At 37.3% G+C, this 24,603-nt stretch overlaps 2 protein-coding genes across 2 annotated transcripts; one reads left to right on the forward strand and one right to left on the reverse strand.

Moving 5' to 3' along the window:
• The first annotated feature begins 872 nt into the window (after positions 1-872).
• Positions 873-13,258, forward strand: LOC120629394 (E3 ubiquitin-protein ligase ZNF598). The gene is made up of 10 exons (XM_039898328.1): positions 873-964; positions 1,041-1,229; positions 2,950-3,201; positions 4,303-4,388; positions 5,086-5,324; positions 6,970-7,084; positions 8,818-8,972; positions 10,714-10,839; positions 11,245-11,441; positions 11,818-13,258. The coding sequence occupies exons 2-10, from the start codon at positions 1,059-1,061 to the stop codon at positions 12,919-12,921; spliced, it is 2,445 nt and encodes an 814-aa protein (XP_039754262.1). The 5' UTR covers positions 873-964; positions 1,041-1,058; the 3' UTR covers positions 12,922-13,258.
• Positions 13,259-16,738: 3,480 nt separating this feature from the next.
• On the reverse strand, positions 16,739-24,157 carry LOC120629397 (signal recognition particle subunit SRP68). Its single transcript, XM_039898331.1, has 6 exons — positions 23,921-24,157; positions 23,384-23,505; positions 21,812-22,039; positions 20,600-20,788; positions 18,748-18,878; positions 16,739-17,825 (listed from the first exon to the last, which is right to left on the reverse strand). The coding sequence occupies exons 1-6, from the start codon at positions 24,018-24,020 to the stop codon at positions 16,796-16,798; spliced, it is 1,800 nt and encodes a 599-aa protein (XP_039754265.1). The 5' UTR covers positions 24,021-24,157; the 3' UTR covers positions 16,739-16,795.
• Positions 24,158-24,603: the final 446 nt, after the last annotated feature.

Raw genomic sequence — 24,603 nt, forward strand, 5'->3', positions numbered from 1 at the left:
TCCGGTTCCGATTTCATCTCTCACAAGATAGAAAAATGAATGGTAAAATGTAAATAATTGATGTTGGAAATGAGCTGCTGAGTTTCTTGCCGGCTTCTTCTCGGTAGAATCTGCCTAGCGCCTTCCGAACCGGTGGTAGAGTCACTACAAACAGACAGACTGGACGTTTCAAAAGTGCTTATATTACGTATAGTGGCCTACTTTAAATAAATGAATTTTGAATTGTTTTTATCACGCATTTATGTATTAAAAAAAACTATAACCTACATAACGAACTATTTTAGTTACAAAATAAGAAAAAAATACACAAATGATTATTGCCAGTCGTGTAGCATGTGCATAAGCATTCTAAAGTATGGAGGGTAGAGGTAAGGAGAGTCATCTTATATGGGAGAAAAGTTGAAAAAGTGTCCAGTTGTATGCGCTAAATAACAGTTCAAAAATCCTCCACAATGGCGCTTGTGGATGTACAGGGTATGGTATGAATGTAGCAATCGTAGATGAATTGAAGTATGCCGAGTTAAAAAATTTAATGTCATTATCGACTAAAGTAGTTAATTATTGAGAATTTCAACAACTTACGTTGTACCAAATATTGTGGTAAATATAACCTTACTTCCTTGTTTATTTTTCAAGCCTACTCTAACAATATTTATATTGGGCGCTTCTTTTAAGAGTTACCTTGATGCAAATGTGGCGCCATCCTAATTTAATACATTTTGACGACACTTTTTCATATACACAGATGATCCTCCTTACCTCTACCCTCCATATTCTAAAGCTACAATCAAAGACTCATATAACCTGTAATAAAAATCTATGGAACTAAGATTGATTTGTTGTCAATTGTCAATGTCAACTTCCCATTGACATTTAACATTGTCAATTCAGCGCTGGACGATCAAGGATTTTGGCTGGTTCGCCCTTCTGTTCTACCATCTGTATAACTAGATTCCAATTCGTGGTAGGTTTTTTAACGTACCATATAGTTCTAGAGTTCAGTCTAATATTGTAAAAGAACATGTTATTTTATTTTCTAGGAAATCTTCTGTGTAATCATGGCCGAATCTCAGATGAACGACAACACTACTTGCGTAGTATGTTTTAAGACGGTCGTGTATTACTCCGTCGGGGAATGCGATCACCCCGTGTGCTTCGAGTGCTCAACTAGGATGCGTGTTCTTTGCCAAACGAACGAGTGCCCTATCTGTCGTCAAGATCTTTCAAGGGTATGTTCTAAAGACAGTTATTATTCACATGAAAACCCATTGATTAGCTATAGTATATTTTCTATTATCATTCATCAGAAGCCAAATGTTTACATAGGTATTTAAAAATGTTGAAAAATTATAGTTAAAAATCTCATTAATAAATACCTACATGCGGAACTAGGCACTTCTACATTATCAATAACGATATAAACCTCTCCCATAGGAAAAAGGGTTTGTGAGCTCACCAACATACATTGAGCCCACCAAAATATCTTAGAGCAGTGTGATGTGTCAATGCTCTTTTTCATCCCTCACAAGAGAGAATAGCCCCGTGCCCAACATTGGTATAATAATAGACTGAGGCTGATGTTAATGATAAGAGCCAGTCCGTTGATTTAATGCAGCATTGAATGAAGTTAAATCCTAGAATTGGACCTCTAAAATCTATAACTCATCTAAATAACTTGGATAACACTGCTTCATCATCATCACCATATTAGATGTCTACTACTGGACATAGATCATAGTTTTTTGTAGATATTTCTAAATGACACTCTTGTGACTACACACTCCATGTAATTCTTTTAATTTTCTTTATTCAACTAGTGGGATCTACCAACACTGTGTTTTCTGGTACAGGTTGCCACTCAGCACCATCTTCCATGTTCATTCAACCAATTGACTTCTACTGCGCAACCTAGGTCTTCTGTAGGGATTTCCACAATCCGCAGTTCTGGGCCCAAACTACTCGCTTGATGTGGTCTTTCCACCGTATTGGGGGAAGACCTACACTGCGTTTACTGTTGTGGTCGCCATTTCAGCACTTCAAGACCCCAATGTCCATCTGTTCTCCGTACAATTATCAATGCTTACCCTATGCAAAATACTATTCTGTGCTGCCACAAATAGCTAGTAGCACCTTCAATTATACAGTAGCAATATAAAATTATTATGCAATAACAAGAAATTGTAAATAATGATGCAATATCAACAAATAAAGCTTTAGTTCACATCCATACCAACAATAAAGCTGATGAGTTTTTGTTTAAAAATGTGTTCTCTGGTTTACTAGTAGATTTGAAAAATCCTTTTTTGAATTTATTAGCCTTAGTTTAAAGGATGCTTAATAACTTCCAATATGTCTCTAATGGGCATAAATAGAAGATTAAAATGTGTATTTCTTAATGGTGTCCTAAATGTAATAGCTTATGAATTATAAAAACTTCATCCCTAATAAGTTATTCTTAATAGATGAAAGATTGAACAAATATCAAAATCAAATTTTGAAATTTTTTATTATTATAGGACAATTCTTAAAATAAAAAACGTTTCATGCTATTTAACATCATACTACAACTATTTATTGTGTAGAATGGAAGAAATATTGTTTTCAGCTTTGTTTACATAATAATCATAAATCAATATTAGGTATTAGTGAGATAAGTCCCTTTTTGTTGACCTTACATATTAACTTTGTAACTAGATATTAATGGTTAAATTTTTCTTACCTATTTGTTATAAGTTATAAATTTGTTTTAAAAATAGAAAAAAACAAACATATCTATAAGAAATATACTGTATACATTAAATATTGTATATTTAATTTTTTTTGTTATATAATTTTTTTTACACTTCAGTCTACTTAAAAAATATCTGAATTACTGACAGATAGAAAATTTAAGTAAAAGACCTTTAGGCAATGCACACCGCAAATAGAAATATTTAGTTTGATTTTCAGGTGGTGTTTACTGATACAGTGCAACCATACAAGGAGTTGCGCAACAGAGCTTTCCCTGACAAACTTTTAGAGCGCCAGTACAAGATAGGGTTCTGTAGCGAAGCTATCAAGCAAGCCTATGAGACTTTACTTGACAATCGATGCAGAATCTGTGATAGAATAGCGCCCTTCCGTACGTTTAGTATGCTCAGTGATCATATGAGGAAGGTGCATGAGCAACACTACTGCGATCTCTGCGTTAAACATCTGAAGGTTAGTTTTTCTGTACAACATTTATCCTTACTAAAACTATAAAATTGAAAGTGTATTTGTTTGTTTGTCTTTACTAACTAAGCAACCAATGAACTTGATTTTAAGCAATAGATAGTTACAACAACAAAGAGTAACATAGACTTTTGGTCCTGCAATAACATCTTATTCCGGGACCAAAGGGTGGTTTTAAAGAACATTCGTATTTTTACACGAAAATCGTCCTTTGGTTACACCCTAACAAACCAAATTGACTTGATTATTGGCAGAGAGATTGTAAAAGCACAGAGAGTAATATAGAGTGCAAATCCCCATGTTTTTCATTGTGACTTTCTAATTTAAGATTTAAATATGTTATGTGATTTTTTTAAATTGTGGGCTATTTGCATTGCCACTTATCACTGTCAATTATAAATTTTCATTCCAAACAATCACATTAAAGAAAGTATTACTGCTTCTCTATAACAACAGGGCACTTGTACATGACAACATGAGATTAGATAGCTAAATTATCTTTTATAAAACAAATTTTATTTGCTTAGTTAAAACACACTTGCTGTGATAAAAAAATAAATAGATAATATCCCTTTCAGTGAAGCTCTTTGAAAACTTATGGTAGGTGTTGTGAGCATATTAGTGAGTCCACAGTCCAGGGTTAGATTCAAATTTTTTTTAATTTCTTGAATGGCTCCAATATCTCTTGGGCTGGGCTTGTGACCAACTATATCTACCAGCAAACACACGTGACCACTATATCTACCACTAAACCACCAATAGCTTTAGCTATCTGGTACTATTTCGTTGTTTAAACCGAATAAGGTTAAAAACTACCACCAACCATCCAGTTTTCTAATTTATTAACTTTTCCAGAAAGTTGTCCATTGATATAACGCATAATTTGACTTGATTTGTATAACTAAAATATCCGACGTATATACAGATAAACCCCCCAGACACTCAAAAAAGTTTATGTTTATCACACAAACATTTTCTAGATGTGGGAATCGAGTCCACTGCCTTAGACTAAAAAAGCAGAGGCAGTATCCCAATGCGCCAATCGTCGGCTGTCATTTTAAGTTAGACATGTTCATATTTTCTTTCTAGATCTTCACCAGTGAGCGTAGGTGCTACACTCGGCAAGAGCTGGCCCACCATCGACGGAAAGGCGATTTGGACGACACATCCCACAGGTAAAGTTGATAGAGATAATGACACACGTCTACCATGTGATACATTTCTTCAACGCGATGAACTTTGAACGCGCAAATAAAAGTACCCAACGTAAGGCGTAGCTAACGCTCAAATGTGCTTTTTGCTTTAAAAAAGACAAAAGTAGTAATAAGCAAAAGACAGGTTACAACAGGTTAATTCTGTTACAATCCCAATTTAAGTAATTAAGTATATCCAATCTCGAAAAAGATATCGTAACTATCTGCCTTGGAACTTTTTAATATGATCAAATCAGAAATGAGGCGAGCCTTGAAAGACAGTTCAGTTCAGACCCACATAACTAGAAGAAAAATAATATATTTTTTTTTTAAAGTTTAATTTTAAAATAACTATTTGCATTTGAACTATGCAATTAAGGGGAATATTCCATCGTAATTTACCCAAATATTCCACCAAATTCACCCGAATATTACAATTGACCTATCCATCGCCTCTTTATAAAAGCTCAACTTCAAACTGTTGTTAGTCACTTTTTCGAAATTCTGAATAAATACGCTTCGGATCACCTATTCGTCTTCTTTAAATCTGAGTAATTCAAGATTTTGCTGAGTATTATATAAGAGATTGGAGTATTACTAACCTAATCGTTGAAATTATGCAAATTCGAACATTGACAAATTTTAGTCGCCTCTTTTTCAAGTTGAAACTGTTACACAGAGGACATCCGCTATGCGAGTTCTGCGAGGAAAGATTCATGGACGCGGACGAGTTGTACCGCCACTTGAGGAAGGAGCATTTGTACTGTCATCTGTGTGACGCAGACGGCAGGAACTTGTATTATGCGTCGCATTCCGCGTTGGCGCACCACTTCCGCACAGAGCATTACCTCTGCGAAGAAGGGGAATGTGCGGGGCAGCATCTTACCGCTGTGTTTAGAAGTGAAATCGACCTTAAAGGTATGTTTGTATCCATATCATATGCGTAAATAGAGAATCAACTCATCGTCAAATAAACTCACTGTGAATAGGCAATAAATGGATGTTGTGTGGCTCGGCTTTGCTTGCGCGCCGGTTCTTCCAATGAGTATACAAATAGGTATTTACTATATGGTCATTATTGTATATCATGTTATTATGGTGTACTTTAATGTTCTTTCTTAACGCGTACAATGCGGTCGAATCATGATGCTGTGATTCTATTTTATTTATGTTATTTTATTCAAGTCTAAACTCAAAATGCCTCCTTACTCAAAAGGTGGGCTACCAAGACTGGATGCATGAGAAAATGTAAGTGCCGAATTCCGGACTATTAAGTCAGTCACAACCTTGCTATTATCTTCTTCCAATGTTGTTAGCATAAAATACTGATTGCCCAGCTACAAAATTCACACCAAACCAACTAAAGATTCCATGAACGTGCAGGAGAATTTTTTTTTATCAGTTAGGTAGTTGGGCATATTTTAATTTGATGGAAAGCGATAATCTGGCAGACAGGACACGCTTGACAAGGAGATCTTAACTTTTAACGCATGGTTAGAACTGAATGGTAATTTAAAAGTGTACTATTCAAGATGTACGGATAATTAACGTTTCGTTTCTTACGTTAGTCCCTAGGGACGCCGTAATAAATTCAAACGTAACGAGGTGTTTGGAGAACTGTCCGAGCGCGGTGAGCGTGTTGCATCTAGAATTCTGACAGTAGCTAGGGGTCTATGACTCCTAAGAAAATGTCAACATTACCTCTGTGCTGAATTCTATATCTTTAACATATCGCGATTCATTTCAATAACACCACAATTCACGTTTTCTGAGATAAATTTTGGATGGAATTTTCAATTATCTATACTCTATTGGGCGCGCTTCACGGGCTTTGGCGATTATATTATATTCATCGAAGCGAGATAGGAACGTTCAAATTACGCGACGGAGAGAAACGCCATAATTCGTTGAAGCGAGATAGCAATATCAAAGTAAACAACGTACCTAGTTTGAATTTTTTTTACCTGTATTTACCTAATCGATTGCGTGAAAGTTAACTACAATCAGTATGACAGTACTACTATTGCAGTATTTTAAGTCATATGTGCATAGGCGAAATTTAATGCCGGACATTTTCATACCTTTTGTAATGTGGTCAGGGTTCTAAAAGTAGTATAGAAGTAGATATAGAAGACTTAAAAGTTAAAAATGAAAGTAAGAAGAAAAAACAAAACTGAAGAGACGTGATCTTTTGAAGTATTTAAATAGAAAAATAAGAGAGAAAGAAAAATATCTTTTAGAAATCATTATTTAACACATTAAGTAAGACAGATTGAATAAACCAAAAATAAATAATAAAATACATATTATGAACTTACAATAACTTAAATGAAGAATTTTGAAGGACAAAATAGTATACACGGGATAAGAAAATGTTTAGTATTAGTGTGTGTGAAAGAGAATATGCGTGTAAAAGGAGTGCAAAAGACGGCTGATAAAAGTCAATGGAAGAGGAAGACATGTTGTGCCAACCCCACACGGCGTGGTAATAGGACAAGAAGAAAGAACGATTCAGTTGCCTGGGTTAGTAGAAGTTTTTATTAAATTTTAATTTGACCTGCAGCTCACAAAGCAACAATTCACGGGAAGGGAATGGCGCGCGGCGCGGCGAGGCAAGCTCGTACCTTAGAGTTACAATTCAACATAACACCGCATCCTGTCGTACAGAGGGTGCCCAGGTGTGTATTTCAATAACAAATTGGATAGAAGCAGGCGTAACCTTGCGGAATTACATGATATACAATGAAAATTAAGTTTAACATGCAATGCTCCGCGAAAAGCAGGAAAATCTGTACTGTGTAATTTAGAACTTCTTCAATCCTTATGCCCCACGCAAAACAGATTTTTCGGCAATGTACTCTACGCACGTTTCGCTCCGACATATCACCACACACGATCCTCAGCAGCTAGAACAGGCAGGAAATAAAAATAACATCCCGAATTATATCCCCTGACATGAGGGGATATAATTAACGTGTCCACCTCCTAAAGTACTGAAACATGAACAAACTTTTTTATTTGGATATTATTTCCACTTGTGTTCGTGGAGTTGATAAAGCTTTGGGAGATGATACATTTTTATCCTTCCCGCGGGGAGATAATTGTCTCTTGCCCATGATATGCATATCTGCTAACCGTACAGGAGCTGGTGACTTTACAATGACTAATTGTTAACACTTCACAATGTCTTTATATTGACTTATTGTTAAGATTTAACAAAAACTTAACAATTAGTCATTGTAAAGATGCTCCGGTGTCGGAGCGATACGTGCGTAGAGAGTACATTGCCGAAGATCTGTTTGCTCTGGGGTATATGGATTGAAGAATTTATAAATCACAATGTACAGATTCTCCTGCTTTTCGCGGAGCATAGCAAATTAAGCTTGAATTTCATTGTATCTAATTACCAAGCCAGCGTACATAATTATTAAAATATTTGTACTAGAGCTTTGTGCGAAAGCTCGTCTGTGGAAATTCTACCGTCGTTTCAATTCCTGCCGCCAAGCAAAATTGATGTGTTCCGGTCTGTAGGTCGTGGTTGTAAAACATAACACCTACGCCTCAAGTAAATGGACACAGGGTGACACGTTGCAGGAAGTTTTCCTAGCGTGCCCTGGGAAGTTTAGTGATTATGGGTAGATAGTTTCCCACTTACCATTTTTATCTTAACTAAACTGAGAAGAATTGCGTAGTGTAACTTACGCCCAGTATAGATTATAGTTTTCGGTCATAATCTTCAAATCCATGATTACATTTGTTTTTGATTGTGTACTAAGGTTTTGTGGCTCATATTTATTCCACTACAACTTGCCTGCAATCTCACCTGGTGGTAATGATGCAGTCTAAGATGTTGGCATGCTAATCTGTTATATTAAATCCATACTCCAATTGAGTTTCTACGCAGCTTCGTACTGTAACGCAAAATCGCTTGGTGGCACGACTTAGTCGGTAACTGGGCCACTCAGCCACGACCACAGCCTTTCATCAGAACTGAGAATAATATGAACTCCCATTGTATAAAATGGAAAAATCCTGCTGCTATAGGAGTAATTTTTTTTTTTGGGTAGGCAGTGCTTTTTGCATGTATGAAGTGCACGCAACTGCCTCCCACTTATAAAACCACTGCAGGGAGGCCAGTTGTATTAACTTTTTGCATGTAATATTGTGATAAATTTAAAATATCACTTGCTTTAACGGTGTAGGAAAACATCGTGAGGAAATCTGCATTCCTGATAGTTCTCCATAACGTTCTCATAGGTGTGTGAAGTCTGCCAAAGCAGTCAGCTTGGTGGAACTTATGGCCTTAAACCTCATTCTGAGAAGAGACCCTGTACTGGGCCGGAAATGGGTTTGACCATGATGATGATATAAAACTATTCGTTGACTCGTTTCGTTGTTGCTCCGTACAAAGGGATCGTCAGGCCCAGCCACCCCCAGTCAGCCCGGCGCCAGTACCTCCTCCCCAGCCGGCCATCAACCCTCAGAGCGATGAGCAGTTCCCTCGACTGTCAGCAGCACAACCTGCGCATACTCCACTCGTCGCGGGACCTGCGCGCGTAATGCGAGGTTAGTTTTTATAAAACTTGTGTTTTTTTTTTTCAAATATTTTTTTATTTAACAGGGCTTTTATACAATAATATGCATATACATAATAATACATATAGATGGAAATAATAATTACAAACTAAAATTAATATTTATAATAAATATCTAACTGTTCACTTATGGGCATGGTGCTGGTGCTATTGCCCCTTTGTGTAGCTAGACTCAGCCGTTGGTCTTAATAAGCGCCAGCTCTTGGGTCACCAGACGTAAGCACCAATTTTTGTGACACTATGTTAATAAAATTTTTCGTGTCCGAACACCATGGCCCTAGAGTCTCAAACGCAAGCGCCGCAAAAACGTAGTCATTACAAATAACGGAGTATTTACGGCGCTTAAGCATTTGAGCAGATTCGGCAGCTGCTGCCGCTTTTTGGGACGTACTCGGCAAGTGAGAAGCTGCCAACGTAACAACGCAGGTCGCATCGCACACCAGCGCACGCCCCATCGACCACGGTACTATAGTCATACCGTCTGGTCTCTTGCCATCATCCCTGAACAAACCGGGAGGTTCCAATTGTGCAGGAATAGACGCAGAGGCCAGAGCGCGACGGAATATATCATTGATAGCGCCGTGACGATACAAACGGCCAGCACTTCTATTACAACTGAGCCCATGGTGACCCAATTGTCCCAATATAATATGCATATGACAGTCCTTTCGTACCCAATTCATCAATAAAGTAAACAACAAAATGTATTTTATACTACGACAATACACACATCGCCATCTAGCCACTAAGTAAGCGTAGTCTGTGGTATGGGTACTATGATGACCGATGAATCTTTTATGAATAATACTTATACACATACATAAATACTTATTATAAACATATGAATACGTAGCCACTAAAAAAAATCATGTGCGTGTGTCTCTGTATGTGGGATTGTATTTCCCGAACGGAAATAAAACTATTTTAATTTAGTTTTTTTAGTTTTAAAATTGGTCCAAGATGGCCGCCGCCAGAAATTTTTATTTCACAATTCCCTCAATATCAAATGAAATGAAAGCTAGTAAACGTTCAACGTGCACTCTATTTTAAAGTCAGGATTTTTGAAGTTATACTTCTTTTGGCGCGTTAGGAAAAATGATGAACGTAAATTTTTACGATGCGCGCGCTCGCCGTCACAAAAACCGACACCCTGAAGTTAGCTATAAGGTTTGAGGTTGCAGTGTACACTTTCAATTGTCAAAGTCTGCGGGCTCATTCCGGTGATTGAATTGATTCAATTGTACGAAAATCTCAAATTTTGAACGTAAATAATGATGAGCGTAATAAAAAAAATGATGAACGTAAATTTTTACGATGCGCGCGCTCGCCGTCACAAAAACCGACACCCTGAAGTTAGCTATAAGGTTTGAGGTTGCAGTGTACACTTTCAATTGTCAAAGTCTGCGAGCTCATTCCGGTGATTGAATTGATTCAATTGTACGAAAATCTCAAATTTTAATGTTGAGTGAAACTTTGTTATCCGATAATGAGTCTAGTAGTATTCCAAATTTAACTATGTTTATTACGTCCATTTCTTTAATTAGGTTAGAAATATTTTTTTTGAGATATTTGAATAAACTTATTTTAACTATGCGTTATAATAAACCTTTCAATGTACTTACTTACTACTTCTAACGCGTGTACATAAGTACACGCACGTTTTTTAAATTTATATACCATACATCCGATAATAATATCTTTTGTCATTACAGACTCGCGTGGTCTAGCGCGCACTGATAGGAACTTCCCAGCGTTGGACGGATCGACCGCTCCGAGCGTTCCGCGGCCACAGCCTACGCGTCCATCGCAACCAGTTGCGGCTACCGTGCTTAGGAACTGTGAGTTTCATTAAGCTACCTGTAGCCCTACTACAAAATTTGCTTGCTCGCAATCGCAGAGTCGTTTTCGCATATCAAATTAAAACGTCAAAGTAAAATGTACCTTATAAAAATCGACTTAGAGTCGCAAATCCCGTACTTCGTTCTGTCAAAAGATCTAGCTGAAGAATTGCAGGCAAGTTTGAGCTCTAAAATAATATGTATAAAATCCATTTTACTCATAACATAATCATTTTAAACTCTATTCCCAAACCAAATTTATATTCTTCTTCTTATAACAGGGTGCGTTTGGAACTCTCGTAACGTTAGTTCTAAGTTTACGAATATAGTTACGTATCGCCATAATCTCAATATACTTGAATAAAGATATTTTTGACTTTGACTTATATAGTTTTTGTTTTTTAGCTTCCAAACCTAGCGTTTCGATCCAAGTACACAGTCAACCCAGTGCCAGCAACTTCCGGTTAACTCAGACAAGCGGCAACCGCATCTCAATCCCGCCTCAGAAGAAACAACCTCTCTCCGATGACGACTTCCCCTCGCTTGGAATCTCGAGAGATGACTATCCCAGCATTGGAGCTGGCACCGTACAAGCTCCCAAGGTAACTAGAAAAGGGGCAAAGCATTTTATATTTACATGCTTAGAGACCTCAGAAATTACTTAGTTTTTACTGTGCATTTGTAAAACTTGTCTTGCTTAAGCATTTATAATATTAGTATATCCCTACTAATATTGTAAATGCGAAAGTATATTTGTTTGTTTGCCCTTCCTTCACGCTCTTACTTAGCAACCAATCATTTTTATCCATGGCATAGCGCTAGTTAAAACTGGGGGGAGTAATATAACGAAGGCTACTTTTTTATGCTTGGAAAACAAACGGTTCCCACGAGATTTGTAAAAATCCGTAGGAAACGCCTAGTTGTAAATATGTAGTTGTTTTTCAATACATGCTACAACACACCACTTTGTGTTTCAAGGTCACGTTAATCAACAGTGACGAGATGCGATCGTTCAAGAACAATCAAACACACAACCACAACAAAAAAGCTCAACTAGGCTCAGAAGCCTTTCCAGCACTGTCTTCCTCATCGACACCAACCGCGCCACCGAAGTGGATCACTGTCTCAAAATCCAAGGAGAAAGGAAAACCTAAACCGGATCCACCTCCTATCACCCTCCGGGAATCAAGTTTTAATCCCGTCGCGGACTTCCCAACCCTACCCATCAACACTAAAATCAAAAACAAGAAGACCCAACCGCACCCACAGGCTCAACAGCACACCAACATCAACGTATCCAATGAGAACAACAAAAACAAAAAGGAGAAAAAGAAACCAAACAACAAAAACCACAACTTGGACGAATTCAATCTCATGAACGGGATGAACGATTTGAACATAAAGAAAGAGCACATCGCTGCTAGCGTTAACAACAACAACAATAGTGTTGAAACCGACAGGAAAATCAAAACTGTCAATGACACTCCGTCAACGGTGCAGAAGAACGCTAAAAATGGGAATTTTGCTTTAGCTATGAAGGAATACCCACCTCTGAATCCTCGGGGAGATAGCTATCAGCCACCGGTTGTCAAGACGGAGAATTTCGCGAGTAAAATTGTGCAAAATGGAAGTGCCCCACCCGGATTCAAAAAGCGGCCTCCATGTGATGGAATGACGTTCACCAACTCGTCCGGGCAAACGTTCCCTGCACCTGTCCATACTTACATCCCTCCACCGAATTTCGAACAGCGTAACAGAGCTCTGGTCAAACAGTTCGCTGCTGCTTTAGGTGAGGCCGCAGCTGTCGAGGACTTCAAAGTGGCTTCGAGAGCTTTCCGAGACAGCGTCATCAGTGCCGAGGAGTTCTACCAGCACTGCCAATCCGCTTTAGGTTGCCAGCTGGAAGCCGTGTTCCCGGACTTAGTAGCCCTTCTGCCGGACATTGCTAAACAGCAGGAGTTAGTAGTGGGCAGGGACATTATTTCTAAGTTGGAGGTGTGCTCGACCTGTGGCCAGCTTCTGTCTCCAAACGACGGGATTGCTCATGATACGGCGCACTGGCCACCGCTGTCGTCACGCTAGGATCATACTAACTGTGATAAATAATACGATTTGTGTTCACATATTCAGCGTGTAGAATCTATAGCCAGCTTCGCAACACCACTCCACCATACGAGTATTGAAGCTATCCATAATGTCATAGTGTGTGTGTGTGTAACATGGTAACTAAAGTGACGTGGTGTTGGGGATGCATTCATATACACTCCATTTTTTTCTAACTTGTCTTATAAAACAATAGTAGTTATAGTCAGTAAACAATAGTGAGAACTCTATATGCCTAAATATCCATCAGTTATATTAGCACCCATAACACAAGCTACGTTTACTTTGGGGCTAGATGGGCGATGTTTGTAGTGTTGTAATATTAATATATATATAATCTTTTCACTGCCCTTTACCGTAAAGTATGTTTTATATAAAAAAAAACAAGTGTGATTAAATAAATAAAAATAAACATAATATAAAGTGATCTTCCTTATGTAAGTGTACTTTTATTATTTTTCTAACAAGTTTTCATAAAAATGTAAGTAAAAGATTGTTTACATTATAAGACAGGTAAGAAAAAATTACTATATATAAAAGTTTCAGATTTATCTTTTTATTCGATGTAATGTTAGCGAATTCACTGCGTTCTTACCTAATAAGTGATACGATCTTAGCTTAAAGTGAGTGTAACTGAAACGGGTATGCCAGTTTGTTCAACCAATACCCTTTAATCAGTTTATGTGTAGCATCGTACCGTAATACTAAATTACTTGGCGAAAGGGACTCTTAAAGTCGATTGTCAAATACTCAACTAGGCTACACTTTGTCACGTGGAGTGATTTTTGGATTGCGTGTTGCAATCGGCCTGTATTATTACGAGCGGTTTATACAAGTATAACTTTCTACTCCAGAGTATAACGGCACGCAGTAAAATTTATTACTGTATGCGTTCACGTCACATCGCTGCTCACTATACTACTACTGCTGATATAAACCGCGCCTTGTTAGCATCTTACGGTTAATGCTTGATAATATAAGCCTCATATTTATCACAATTAATTTGGTTGCCCCCGGCACATTTTGTACAAAATATCCATTGTTTTTTGGTTCTATAACGTATAACGCCCTTTACTACCTGGTTTAGGATTATTAACAGTATGGAGCAAATAAAACAGGATTACAGAGTTTACAACACTATCATGAGAACCATTAGGTCAATTTTGCTTTGACATTACAATGAACCTCATACTCTAATTCAAATTTACATTTGCGAGCGTATTAATTTTATACTAAGCGAACTGAAGGCAGGTAGGAGTAAGAGTAAGAGTGATCTAGGATAAACCGGCTTCCTTAATTTTCGCTTCGTGAGACCTGTTGCTTTTGGCTACACCTTTGTTTGTCTTTTCTAGACTAACATTGGAATGACATTTGTTGACACCAGATGTTCGTCGTAAAGCGTTGCCAATCCAATTCCATTTTATGCGATGAGTTTGACGAGAGCCCAAAATGAACAGAATTTAGGCCCTGAAAGTGTTCGTAAAGTCCTTTTAGGCTTTTGGCAATATTTTCTTTAAGTGACGTAGTACTGTATCTGTAATAGAGAAATGTACATATAAATGGTGCTTATATTTCTTATTTTGCACATTTATACCTCTTTATAATAAGTCCACGTGTCCATATGACATAGTCAACGTCCACAGTGGGCAAGGTCTTACCAAACAATCTATATGTTGTATCTAATCTTAGTGTGAAAAATGTGTATTCAATACCGAAATTTCAATTTGACAATTTTTCATAAATAATTTACATACAGACTAAGATTACAAAGTAGTGTTCTTGTATAAGGTTAGTACGGACTTTTTGTCTTGCCAAAAATGTATATGATTGCGCATCCCTGTAAGGGTCTATTCACATATATCCGGGCATTAGGTGTCAGGGTTTCTTGTTGTCTATATAAATTGACAAAAGTTAACTTCGACTTATCGTTACATTTGTTTTAGCTAGAGTATCGTACATTCGGCGAATAACAACAGTTGCGTTTAGTATGAGTAAGCAGTCTGATAGAACTGATTGCTCTGGAACAAAGAAAGTTCATATCTCTCATTTATATTTTTAAATGTATGCGTTCACGTTACTGCAATAAGTGAAACAAAAAGGTTCCTATATCGGACTCGTGTGCGTGCGTGTTGATCTTAATCCAACTCTCCGAACATCACCTTCAACCTTAATAGTCTCAAAGAAGATGCCATGAGTAGAAGATAAGTCTCCTCCACCTCCTCTTGCATCGCCCCTCCGCAACACCAAATTATGAACGGGCGTAGAGTTTTTGGAAAAGCTTTTATCTTGCATAGTAGCGGTGCTTTTTCAGTAGTAGAAGCCTAAGAGAGCCAACTGTGCAATATGCAACATGTATCAAATTAAGTTTAGTTTTCATTGTATATAAACATGCTAGCAAATTTTTGACATCCCTGACAGAGCGCTGACTGGAGCCTGACTATGATATGTTTGGATAGACCATAATTTAGATCATTATATTTATTTGTAAAGTATTTGGTATGTAAAATTATTATAAAGCAGACTCAGCCTTAAAAAGAATTTATGTTTATTAAAATTAATGTTACACTGGGTAAAATATTATGTTTCAAAGTTACTATATTTTTGTACTTTCAAAACTTAACGACAACTTTCGTTTGTGTTAAATATTTTTTTTGTTATTTATATGATTGGTTGGTTTCATTAAAATACCCTGAAATCCTCAACGATCGCAATAATTAACCTGTGTTTCTGACTAATCTCAACCAGTCCCAACATCCTTTGAAAAAAATATTCCATTCGCGCTACTTCAATGTGCTTTACCGGAATATGCCAAAGATCGCAGACTTTCATCAATTAGCGCTGTCTTGCGACAACAAACCTCGATCGAAATCTTCTAGTTTAGTTCTGAAAGTGTTAAAAATAGTCTGAAAGATAAGTTCTCCTGTGTAGGTACTACGATAACAATGGTACTAAAGTTTGAAGTTTTGTTTGAACACGCTATTCACTCATAGAACTACCAGTCCGATTTTATAAACCTTATTTGTATTTGATAGCCCAATTCTTGAGCATGATTGTCTGCTATTTAAAATTATGCTACACTAACCAGGCAAATCAAAAAAAGGCCGAAAGAATGCTAAGTGATAATGAACACTTCGGATGGGCGATGCGTCGCGGTGAATGAAAGTTTGTATGGGAAAAATTAACCTTTTCCAAAAGTTGCGGAAAACTCTATAAAGATGTTTATGCAGTTATTAGGTATTTATTAATTTGGTAGCAGCGAATTTGTTATCCACAGGAAATGCTACGTGCGTAAAATTATCCGCCATTGCTTGTCGCAAACTTCACGATTTGACTCTTTCGCTGCAATTTTCAGAAAGCATGACATTCTAAACGGATAAAGTTTTGCTTTATACGTGACGTTTTTTTTTGTTTCTAGTCTGCGCCAGATTACTTGTATGATGAACATTTTTAATTTTTTTTTCATAACTTGGAGTCTATAGTTACACGGAGTCAAGATATTTCATTTCTTTTTTGATTAATTTATTCTCATCTATGATTGTTATATGCTACACGACTGGCAATGTTCACGTGTAATTATATCTAATAATTTTAAAACTAAAATAATCTGTTATGCATGTAACAGTTCTTTTTAACAAATAATTGCAAGTAACTTTAATATTTAAAAATGTCTCAGTATTTGGATGCATTCATAGTTGTGATAAAGCGAATAACACATTATCTGCAAGCAACATATTCTTAAGTACCTTGTCGAAGTTGATTATTAATGAGGTATGATATTAGTTAAAAAAAAACAAAACCCATTTGATTTTATGTATTTCTGGCTACTTGTACAGTACAAAGGGCGTGTTTTGTATTACTTGTCACTTTTACCCCAACCAAGGAAACCTTTTACAAGACCAGTAATGCCAGCTCCTTGCTTCTTATTGTTCGCGACGCCCGTCTTGTCGTCCAAGTTGGGAAATTCAATGAAGTTGCACGCCAAATCGAAGAACAAAGGCTTGCAGGGCACAGCTTCCATCGGTGGCGGCATTTTGAATATGTTCGGGTTCTTAGTGAGGACTTGGGACTCTTCTCGGTAATCGTCCAACCGATCCACAAGTGGCTTCTTGTCCTTGTAAGACTTCCCGCTCGTGAACTTCGACTCCTCGTCCTCATCGTCATCTTCTAGAACGGAGTCGGCGTGAACCTCAAACTTGCAGCTCTCTATGTCCTTTTGCAAGACGCGCAATTTCTCCAGCAATTGATTGTCAAGCAATTTACTAGCTAAAGATTCAGTTGTATATATGCTGCAACGCTCAAGCATAGCTAATGCTTCTCTGAACCGTCTCAGACCCGTCAGCACTTGCGCGATATAATAGCACCGGAATGCCCTGTAGGCTTTCAACTCGTTCTCTATCTCCTTCTGATAGCCAGCATCGTTTTCGAAGCCCGGCAACTGTTGCAGTTCGACGTAGTTCTGCAAAATGATCTCGTAAAGTCTCGTCAAGTCCTGCGGGCGGACCTTCTTGCCGTCGATCTGGACGTTGTATTTCCGCGCCTCTTCGGCTTGCTGTACCAGTAAATTGTTCCTCTCGATGGTGCGAACGAGACGGAGATACATCAGATAAGATAGCAAGTAATTAATGCTGGATAGCTGCTGATTCTCTGTAGCCGTTTTAAGTTTGGGGTCGTTTTTTATTTCGTCCTTGATGGCGGTTATGGCGTCTTTGCAATCCATGAGAACGTTTTCCAGAACGTCGATCTTCGCTTGGACGGACTGTGCGCTGGCTACTGACTTGTCCAAATCCTGCAGAGCGATCAGGAATAGTCGCACTTTTTCCGGGCGTACTGTAACGCGGCGGCCACGCCATTCTACTTCGTGCATCACCCCGGAACGAGACTCCCTGTGAGAAAAAGAATAAAAATAATGTACATGCCAGAATTGTGGGTACATTTCAAGTTGTTTTCCAATACATTGCTACACAATATATTGCAGACCATAGTGTACAAATCTTTGTTGTAAAATCAAGTCCGAAACATACGAAGATGTGAATCTTATGAGATCTACGGGCAAATTGCTTTTCATATAATTATAATATAAACAAGCTGTTACCCACGGCACATCATATCAGTTTTATTACTCCTGCGGGAACATATGTCCATATCTCCAGGCTGCAAACTATTTAAGTGCCCAATTTTATCAAGATCGGTTAAGTAGTTGAACCAAACATAGGTAAAAAGCAAAATAACAGACACACTTTCGCAATTATAATATGGATAAATATCCTGGAATTTAACTAAATCAACAATAATTTTATTTCTCTCTCGATCATATTTCTCTCAAACATATTATACAAAAGATTATAATGAAATTTAATTTATTAATTGTTACCTCGCAGTTATAAGCTTGCTGCCTCGGTTGAGAAAGCAACACAAAACCACAGCCGAGCGACAATAAACCGTTAACAGCAAGGTAATAACCATATTTCCGTTAAGCGACCAATAAATCCCCTTTTAAAACTATGTTAATTAATTCTTCAATTTCGTATTTCCGTAGCATTATTCCTTGTTAATTTGATATGTATTTGACGAGTGAGAGACGAGGAGAGCGAAGAGGCTGATCATTGTCGCGACGTCAGTGGTCGTCAGTTTTTACTGTAACGGGAGTGGACGTGACTGTCGTTAAGGAATTGGTCTATACAGTCACAGGAGAAAATGCCACGGAGATGTTTGAATCGTCTTACATAGACTTCGAAGCCTGAATGATGATTCCTTGACCAAAAATAACTAATATGATTATTTTTTGGTTTAAATGATGTTACTCACTTAGCTTGAGCCATAAGCGTGTCCAAATTCTCTATGAGCCCTTGGCCTCGCATAGCAACCAGATCTCCCGCCGCAGATTCATCGCCGATGTTGTAGGCGCAGTAGCGAAGACTCGGTTTCAATTCTTCCACCTATGGTAATATAAACGGATGGTCTTGAATTGAATAACTCAAAATAACAATAACTGTTATTAGTGAGAAAACCCCAAGCCCATTACTTTCTAAGTTTTAATTGGTCATCGATTTCCATCGGCCTAGCGATGTGGAATAAAATATATTTCTAATGACTATTTTAATTTGAGATAATAGGCATGATGGCAGTAACAAGGAATCGCTAAAAAATTGTATTTATGTAATGATATCGAAATTTATTATGAAAAACGTATTTTTATTCATATTCGAAATGAGATTGGTATTTATTTTCAGTATATTGTAACTGCAATATCTAGCGATCCGCCATGACAAGTGACACGCCGAATTCTAAAAAATTAGTTCCAAGTTTTTTGTCATCAAGCTTTTACAACTGCTGAGTTCCTTGCCGGCTTCTTCTCTGTAGAATCTGCTTTCCGAACCGGTGGGTAGAGTCACTACAAACCGACAGAGTTGACGTTTCAAAAGTGCTTATATTACGCCTATTTATAAATAAATGAATTATGATTTTTTTGTTTGAGGATCAGTCTAAGACTTAAGGTGTCGTTTGGACAGTTTGGTTTTTTTTTTACTAGTTTTCTGTCAGTTTTATTTTTAGTTCAGTTGGTTTTTAGCCCCTATGATCTTAAATAGGACCATGTCCGGATGACTACAAAAATCTGGGACCACGCCCTCTCCGACGTGGACACTGCAGAGGTTGTGTTCCGTATTTCCTACTTGGAATGCATTGTCGGTCGTACAACCATCACGCTTATTTCTGCCGCTAAGCAGCATTGGTATCTTATAATTCCCACAACTGGAGAGTGTTTGTGTGATGAACATGAATGTTTTTCAGTTTCTGGGTGTTTATCTGTATATTATAAGTATTTATGTGTATTATATTTATAAAAAAATATTCATCAGCTATCTCAGTACCCATAACACAAGCTACGCTTACTTTGGGGCTAGATGGCGATGTGTGTATTGTCGTAGTATATTTATTTATATTTATTTATTTATTTAATTTTCCATTTGCCATTAGTGGGCCATATTCTTGGTCCATCAATAATAACGATGCCGATGGAATTGGGTGTGTAACGGACACCTCAACCAGTGCTGGATTGTTAGGGGGTGATATGCGCTGGTGTGTCGAGGTGTCAGTATGGTAAACTCGCATCGGAAAATACATTGATAGAGCTCCATGGGCAGACGATATGAAATAGCAGGTAGCAGCTGGACTCGAGCAGCATGGGGACCTACAGTGGCGTGCATTTGATACATGCACAAATGCACTGCCTACTCTATATTTTTCATATATTTTAGATTTAGAGGATTTTAGGGGATTTTTTAGTAAAACAGCACTACTGGTAAGCCTCCATCATCATCATTATCATCACCATTAACCCATGGCCCACTAAAGGGCACGGGTGTCTTGTCAGAATGTGATGATATGAGTTTACAACATATTGAACTTCACAGGCCAAGTGCAAATTGGTAAAGTTCATATGCCTTGAAAATGTTGTGGATAACTCACAGGCATGCAGGTTACCTCACGATGTTTTACTTCGCTGATAAAACATGTGATTATTGCACGAATTATAAGCGCACATTACTCCGTAAATAAGATTAGATAAGATGTTTTATCCCGGGGATTGAACTTGATCGTCCCGAAAGGGGGAAGCCGAAACTCTAATCACCAAATTGCCTCTGTCAACTTTACTTACCTTCTGCTTGTACAAAAGTCGCTCCTCCTCTGGTAGAGCGGCACTCAGTTTCTCCAGTACGAGTTGCGCGCGCGTGAGGCTTTCGGCAGCGGGGCGCCACTGTTGCAACTCCAGTAATAGCGCGCCGCCGAGCCACGCTGCGTACGCGCCCGCTTCTAACTGCGTGCGAGCGTCGCACGCGCCGCTTTGCTATACAATACATCACTATGTTTAAATTGAACACGTCTTTATCAGGGCCCACTCAGACTAGGCTCACTACTGATGGAGTACAGTGGGGCAAAATAGATGTGTAATATATATTAAATCTTTTTCCATCTATATATATATATATATATAAAAGAGAAAGTGTGTGGGTATGTTCCGTATAGGTTTCGAAACGGCTGGACCGATTTCAATGAAACTTTCATGAAATCTCCGGATTGACCTGGCGAGTAATCCTGTAAAGTTTGGTGAGGATCAGAGCACTCCTATTTTTGAACTGTCAAACTGTCAAATACAGCTTTTATTTACTATGATGATATTCTATTGCTGGGTCTATATGGGTGTAGATAATGATCTTCACCCGTTCGAGAAGAGAATAGAAGAGAATGAATACGAAGAGAAATAAATGATTTAATATATTACATATATTAAATCTATATATATTATATATATTAATTAATATATTTAGCGATAAGGCCGCCAAATTGTACGTTCTACCTTATTGTGCTGTTGTATTTGTATCTCTGTAAATTTTCTCTGTGGTGTACAATAAAAGTGTATTCATTCATTCATTCATTCATATTAAATCTAAAGAATCAAAGGATTTGTTACATTTAGTAAAGACCGCTGATCTAGTATCTATTTATTTTGACTCCGAAAAACTACGACCAACACAATTATCTTGCTGTCGTCAAATCTATCGATTGTGTATTTCAAAATAATATTATATACTAGCGTACCCAGCTCGCTTCGCCGAGCTAGATTTTGCTTTATTTTATTTAAACAATAAACTTACATCATTAAATTTTTAACTTAATTCTCATATTATATTAAATCATTTATTTCTCTCCGTATTCATTCTCTTCTATTTTCTTCTTGAGCGGGTGAAGATCATGTAGATATGTGTAATACGCTTAAAGAAAGTATTCTAAAACAGCATGTTTAAAAATCCCTTAATATAAAAGAATGGGATCAGCTACGTTTGTTCCTTATTTTCAGCCTTATTTTTACCTCACAAAGTTGCAGAAGCATTTGAGCATGGGTACACGCTTTTCTTAACCGCGATACCAGATGGAACCTCTTCCTAGGCTCAGTGTTAGCTTCCTGTCTCAGCTGCATAGCGTGGGCCCACGCACGCTCCGCTTGCAGCAACGGCACACACAGCAAACGACTCTCCGAGTTGCTGCCGGTCAGGTGGGTGGCTGTAACGTCACGACGACGGTAATGACGTCTGTCTCCCTGTGGAAGATAATTCAAAATTATTATCTATTCTGTGATTTATCTTCGGACTTCAAAAATTCGACCTTAGATAGTTTGAGCGAAATTAAAGCTATTTACAAAAAAAAAAATTACGTGGACAAAGTCAGGGATAGTCTTGTATATTTGTGGTTTTTGGTACATTACAGGCTAGTCACAAAAGTACCCTATTGTATTACCAAAAAAGGAACATATAATTTATCTTTTGATTGATCACTACCATCGCAATAACCTGCACGCCGGTCCTCAATAGCTCATGTCAATATTGAGACGGAGATTTTGGATTTTGTCAGCATGTCAAGTTGTGCGTCAATGCATACATAAATGTATCACATGCTTTCGGCAAAAAGAAAGCCTACAGCGCGTCAAGTTGTGAGTCAATGCATACACAAATGTATCACATGCTTTCAGCAAAAACCAAAGCCTTCAGCGCGTCAATGCATACACAAATGTATCACATGCTTTCGGCAAAAACCAAAGCCTACATTTCTCATGTCTGATCATGCCCAGTGTAGGGGTAAAAGTAAGGCTTTTTTACAAACTGGTGTCGACTACGCTGGGCCACTTTACCTCACACTAACCAGGTAAGTGGTTTGAGTGGTTTAAAATAAATGACTTCAATCGATAAAAATCAAGTTCTCAAATCATCTTGATAATAGATGATCTACTATAATTTGAATGTGAATGCACTAAAAGTTTTTTTTATTTATATAGTAACTATCTGTTGCCCGCGACTTCGTCTGCGTTTGATTTTGTTTTTTGATGTGGCATTCAATTTAGTTGTAGTTCTAAAAAAATTATATAACTTCTATAACCTCTATAGTAAAAACATAATTATTTAATTAAATCGGTTATAATTTGTCTGAGTTATTGTGTAAAATCGTCAAACACTTTCATCCTTTCCCAAAGTAACCGAGCTTAATGTTGGGATAAAAAGTATCCTATATTACTTTTAACACTTCCAAGAACATGTGTACAAAGTTTCATGAGGATCAGTTAAGTAGTTTTTGTGTGAAAGCGCAACAAACACACTTACATTGACATTTATAATATTAGTAGAGATAGAGATAGGGATAATTGACGATCCAAGCAGATGACCCAGTGATGGTAATTGCAAACCTTTGCCCTATAAATAGAGCAAAATTTCACAGGGCATGCAAAGAGCATCCTGCAAGATGCCGCCCTGTGTCCATCAATTTAAGGTGTATGTATTTTAATATATGACTGTCTGTACAAATTTTGGCACCTTATTAACTAAGTATGAAACTAAATAAATAAGTATTTTAATGGATAATCAACAGTAGGTGTAATAATATATTAACACACCTGGGGTATTTTGAGCACTTTCCGCAAGCGTCTGAGACGGCGCGAGCAGTACCCGCGGTACCTCTGGTAGTCGCCATGGCGGAGGCCGTGTTGCTGTTGAGCATCCTTGGTAACACGGAATACTGGGTACAGGTTAAGGCTTTCTTATAAGATACTTAAAGTTTCCATAGAAAGTTAATTTTCCACATTTTGGATTAAGGCAACAATGTTCTTCACACAGTTTGTCATAATAATTCATACAAAATTATATGGATTCAATGATGAGACTAATTCGTGGTTTTTAGCAATAAGTTTCCACAGGAGCGGGAAATAAAACCAGATAGAGCTGTAGGGGAGAGTTGCCGGATACAACGAGTATATTATCAAGCGACAGAATTATATGTTTGAATGTGCTTATGTCAGACTACCAGTCCGATTTATAATAACTTTTTGCTTTAGAAAACGCGATTCTTTTAAAGAGGTATTAGGCTATTAATAATGCATTACCACCATTACGGGCAAAGCTATGAATTAATCCAATAATATTAAAAAGGATACTTTCTAATGCTAGAGGACTCGACAACTTGGTCTCCAGCTTTGGCTCTTCGTCCGCTGAAATGGGTTGGCCGTCGCCACCGTTTCCTTCTAAAACTACCATAATAGATGTTTCTATTTACACTTCTATGAAGTATATCTAATTAAAAATTGGTAGGCAGGTATCAATCTATCAAATAAATCATCGTCGAATTGAAAAAGTACGCACACGTCACACGTCACTTGATTTGGCAATTTTCTGATATTCTGTGGTGTTTTGTTTTCTCTCTCTCTGTCATCTGTTTTCTGCCAAACAGTCAACACCAATATTTAATTTAAATTTTCCACGACTAAGTAATTAATTACAAAAGTTTAATTAATAATATTTTTTTTTGTTGATTTTCTTGTTGATTATTTCATAATTTAAAAAAACAATCTTTAGTCGCTTTGGTGGCTTATTTAAAATAAATTCTATCCATATAACTTACTCTGAGTTACGAACAAAAGACTAACACAGTGGTTGTGCATATATTTTATGTCTTTTATAATGTTTTATGTCATCTTTCATTCATTTGTTTTATAGTTATCCATAAATTATGTAGGTCTATCTAGTTAGTGTAAATAGCCCTGCCGTACTAACAAGATGTAAAATAAAGAAATAAAAAATATTATTTATTTACAACTGGTTAGTTTTGTTCACATCTATA

The sequence above is a fragment of the Pararge aegeria genome, chromosome 14 (genome assembly GCF_905163445.1).
Source record: "Pararge aegeria chromosome 14, ilParAegt1.1, whole genome shotgun sequence".
Classification (NCBI taxonomy): domain Eukaryota; kingdom Metazoa; phylum Arthropoda; class Insecta; order Lepidoptera; family Nymphalidae; genus Pararge; species Pararge aegeria.

Coding starts and splice junctions, on each gene's coding strand:
- LOC120629394 (XM_039898328.1), top strand. CDS start 1,059: ATGGCCGAATCTCAGATGAACGACAACACTACTTGCGTAGTATGTTTT. Junction 4,389..5,085: donor TTGGACGACACATCCCACAG/GTAAAGTTGATA, acceptor ACTGTTACACAG/AGGACATCCGCTATGCGAGT. Junction 7,085..8,817: donor GTCGTACAGAGGGTGCCCAG/GTGTGTATTTCA, acceptor CTCCGTACAAAG/GGATCGTCAGGCCCAGCCAC.
- LOC120629397 (XM_039898331.1), bottom strand. CDS start 24,020: ATGGTAGTTTTAGAAGGAAACGGTGGCGACGGCCAACCCATTTCAGCG. Junction 20,789..21,811: donor TGCTTCTGCAACTTTGTGAG/GTAAAAATAAGG, acceptor TGTATTGTATAG/CAAAGCGGCGCGTGCGACGC. Junction 17,826..18,747: donor ACGCTTATGGCTCAAGCTAA/GTGAGTAACATC, acceptor TTTTTCTCACAG/GGAGTCTCGTTCCGGGGTGA.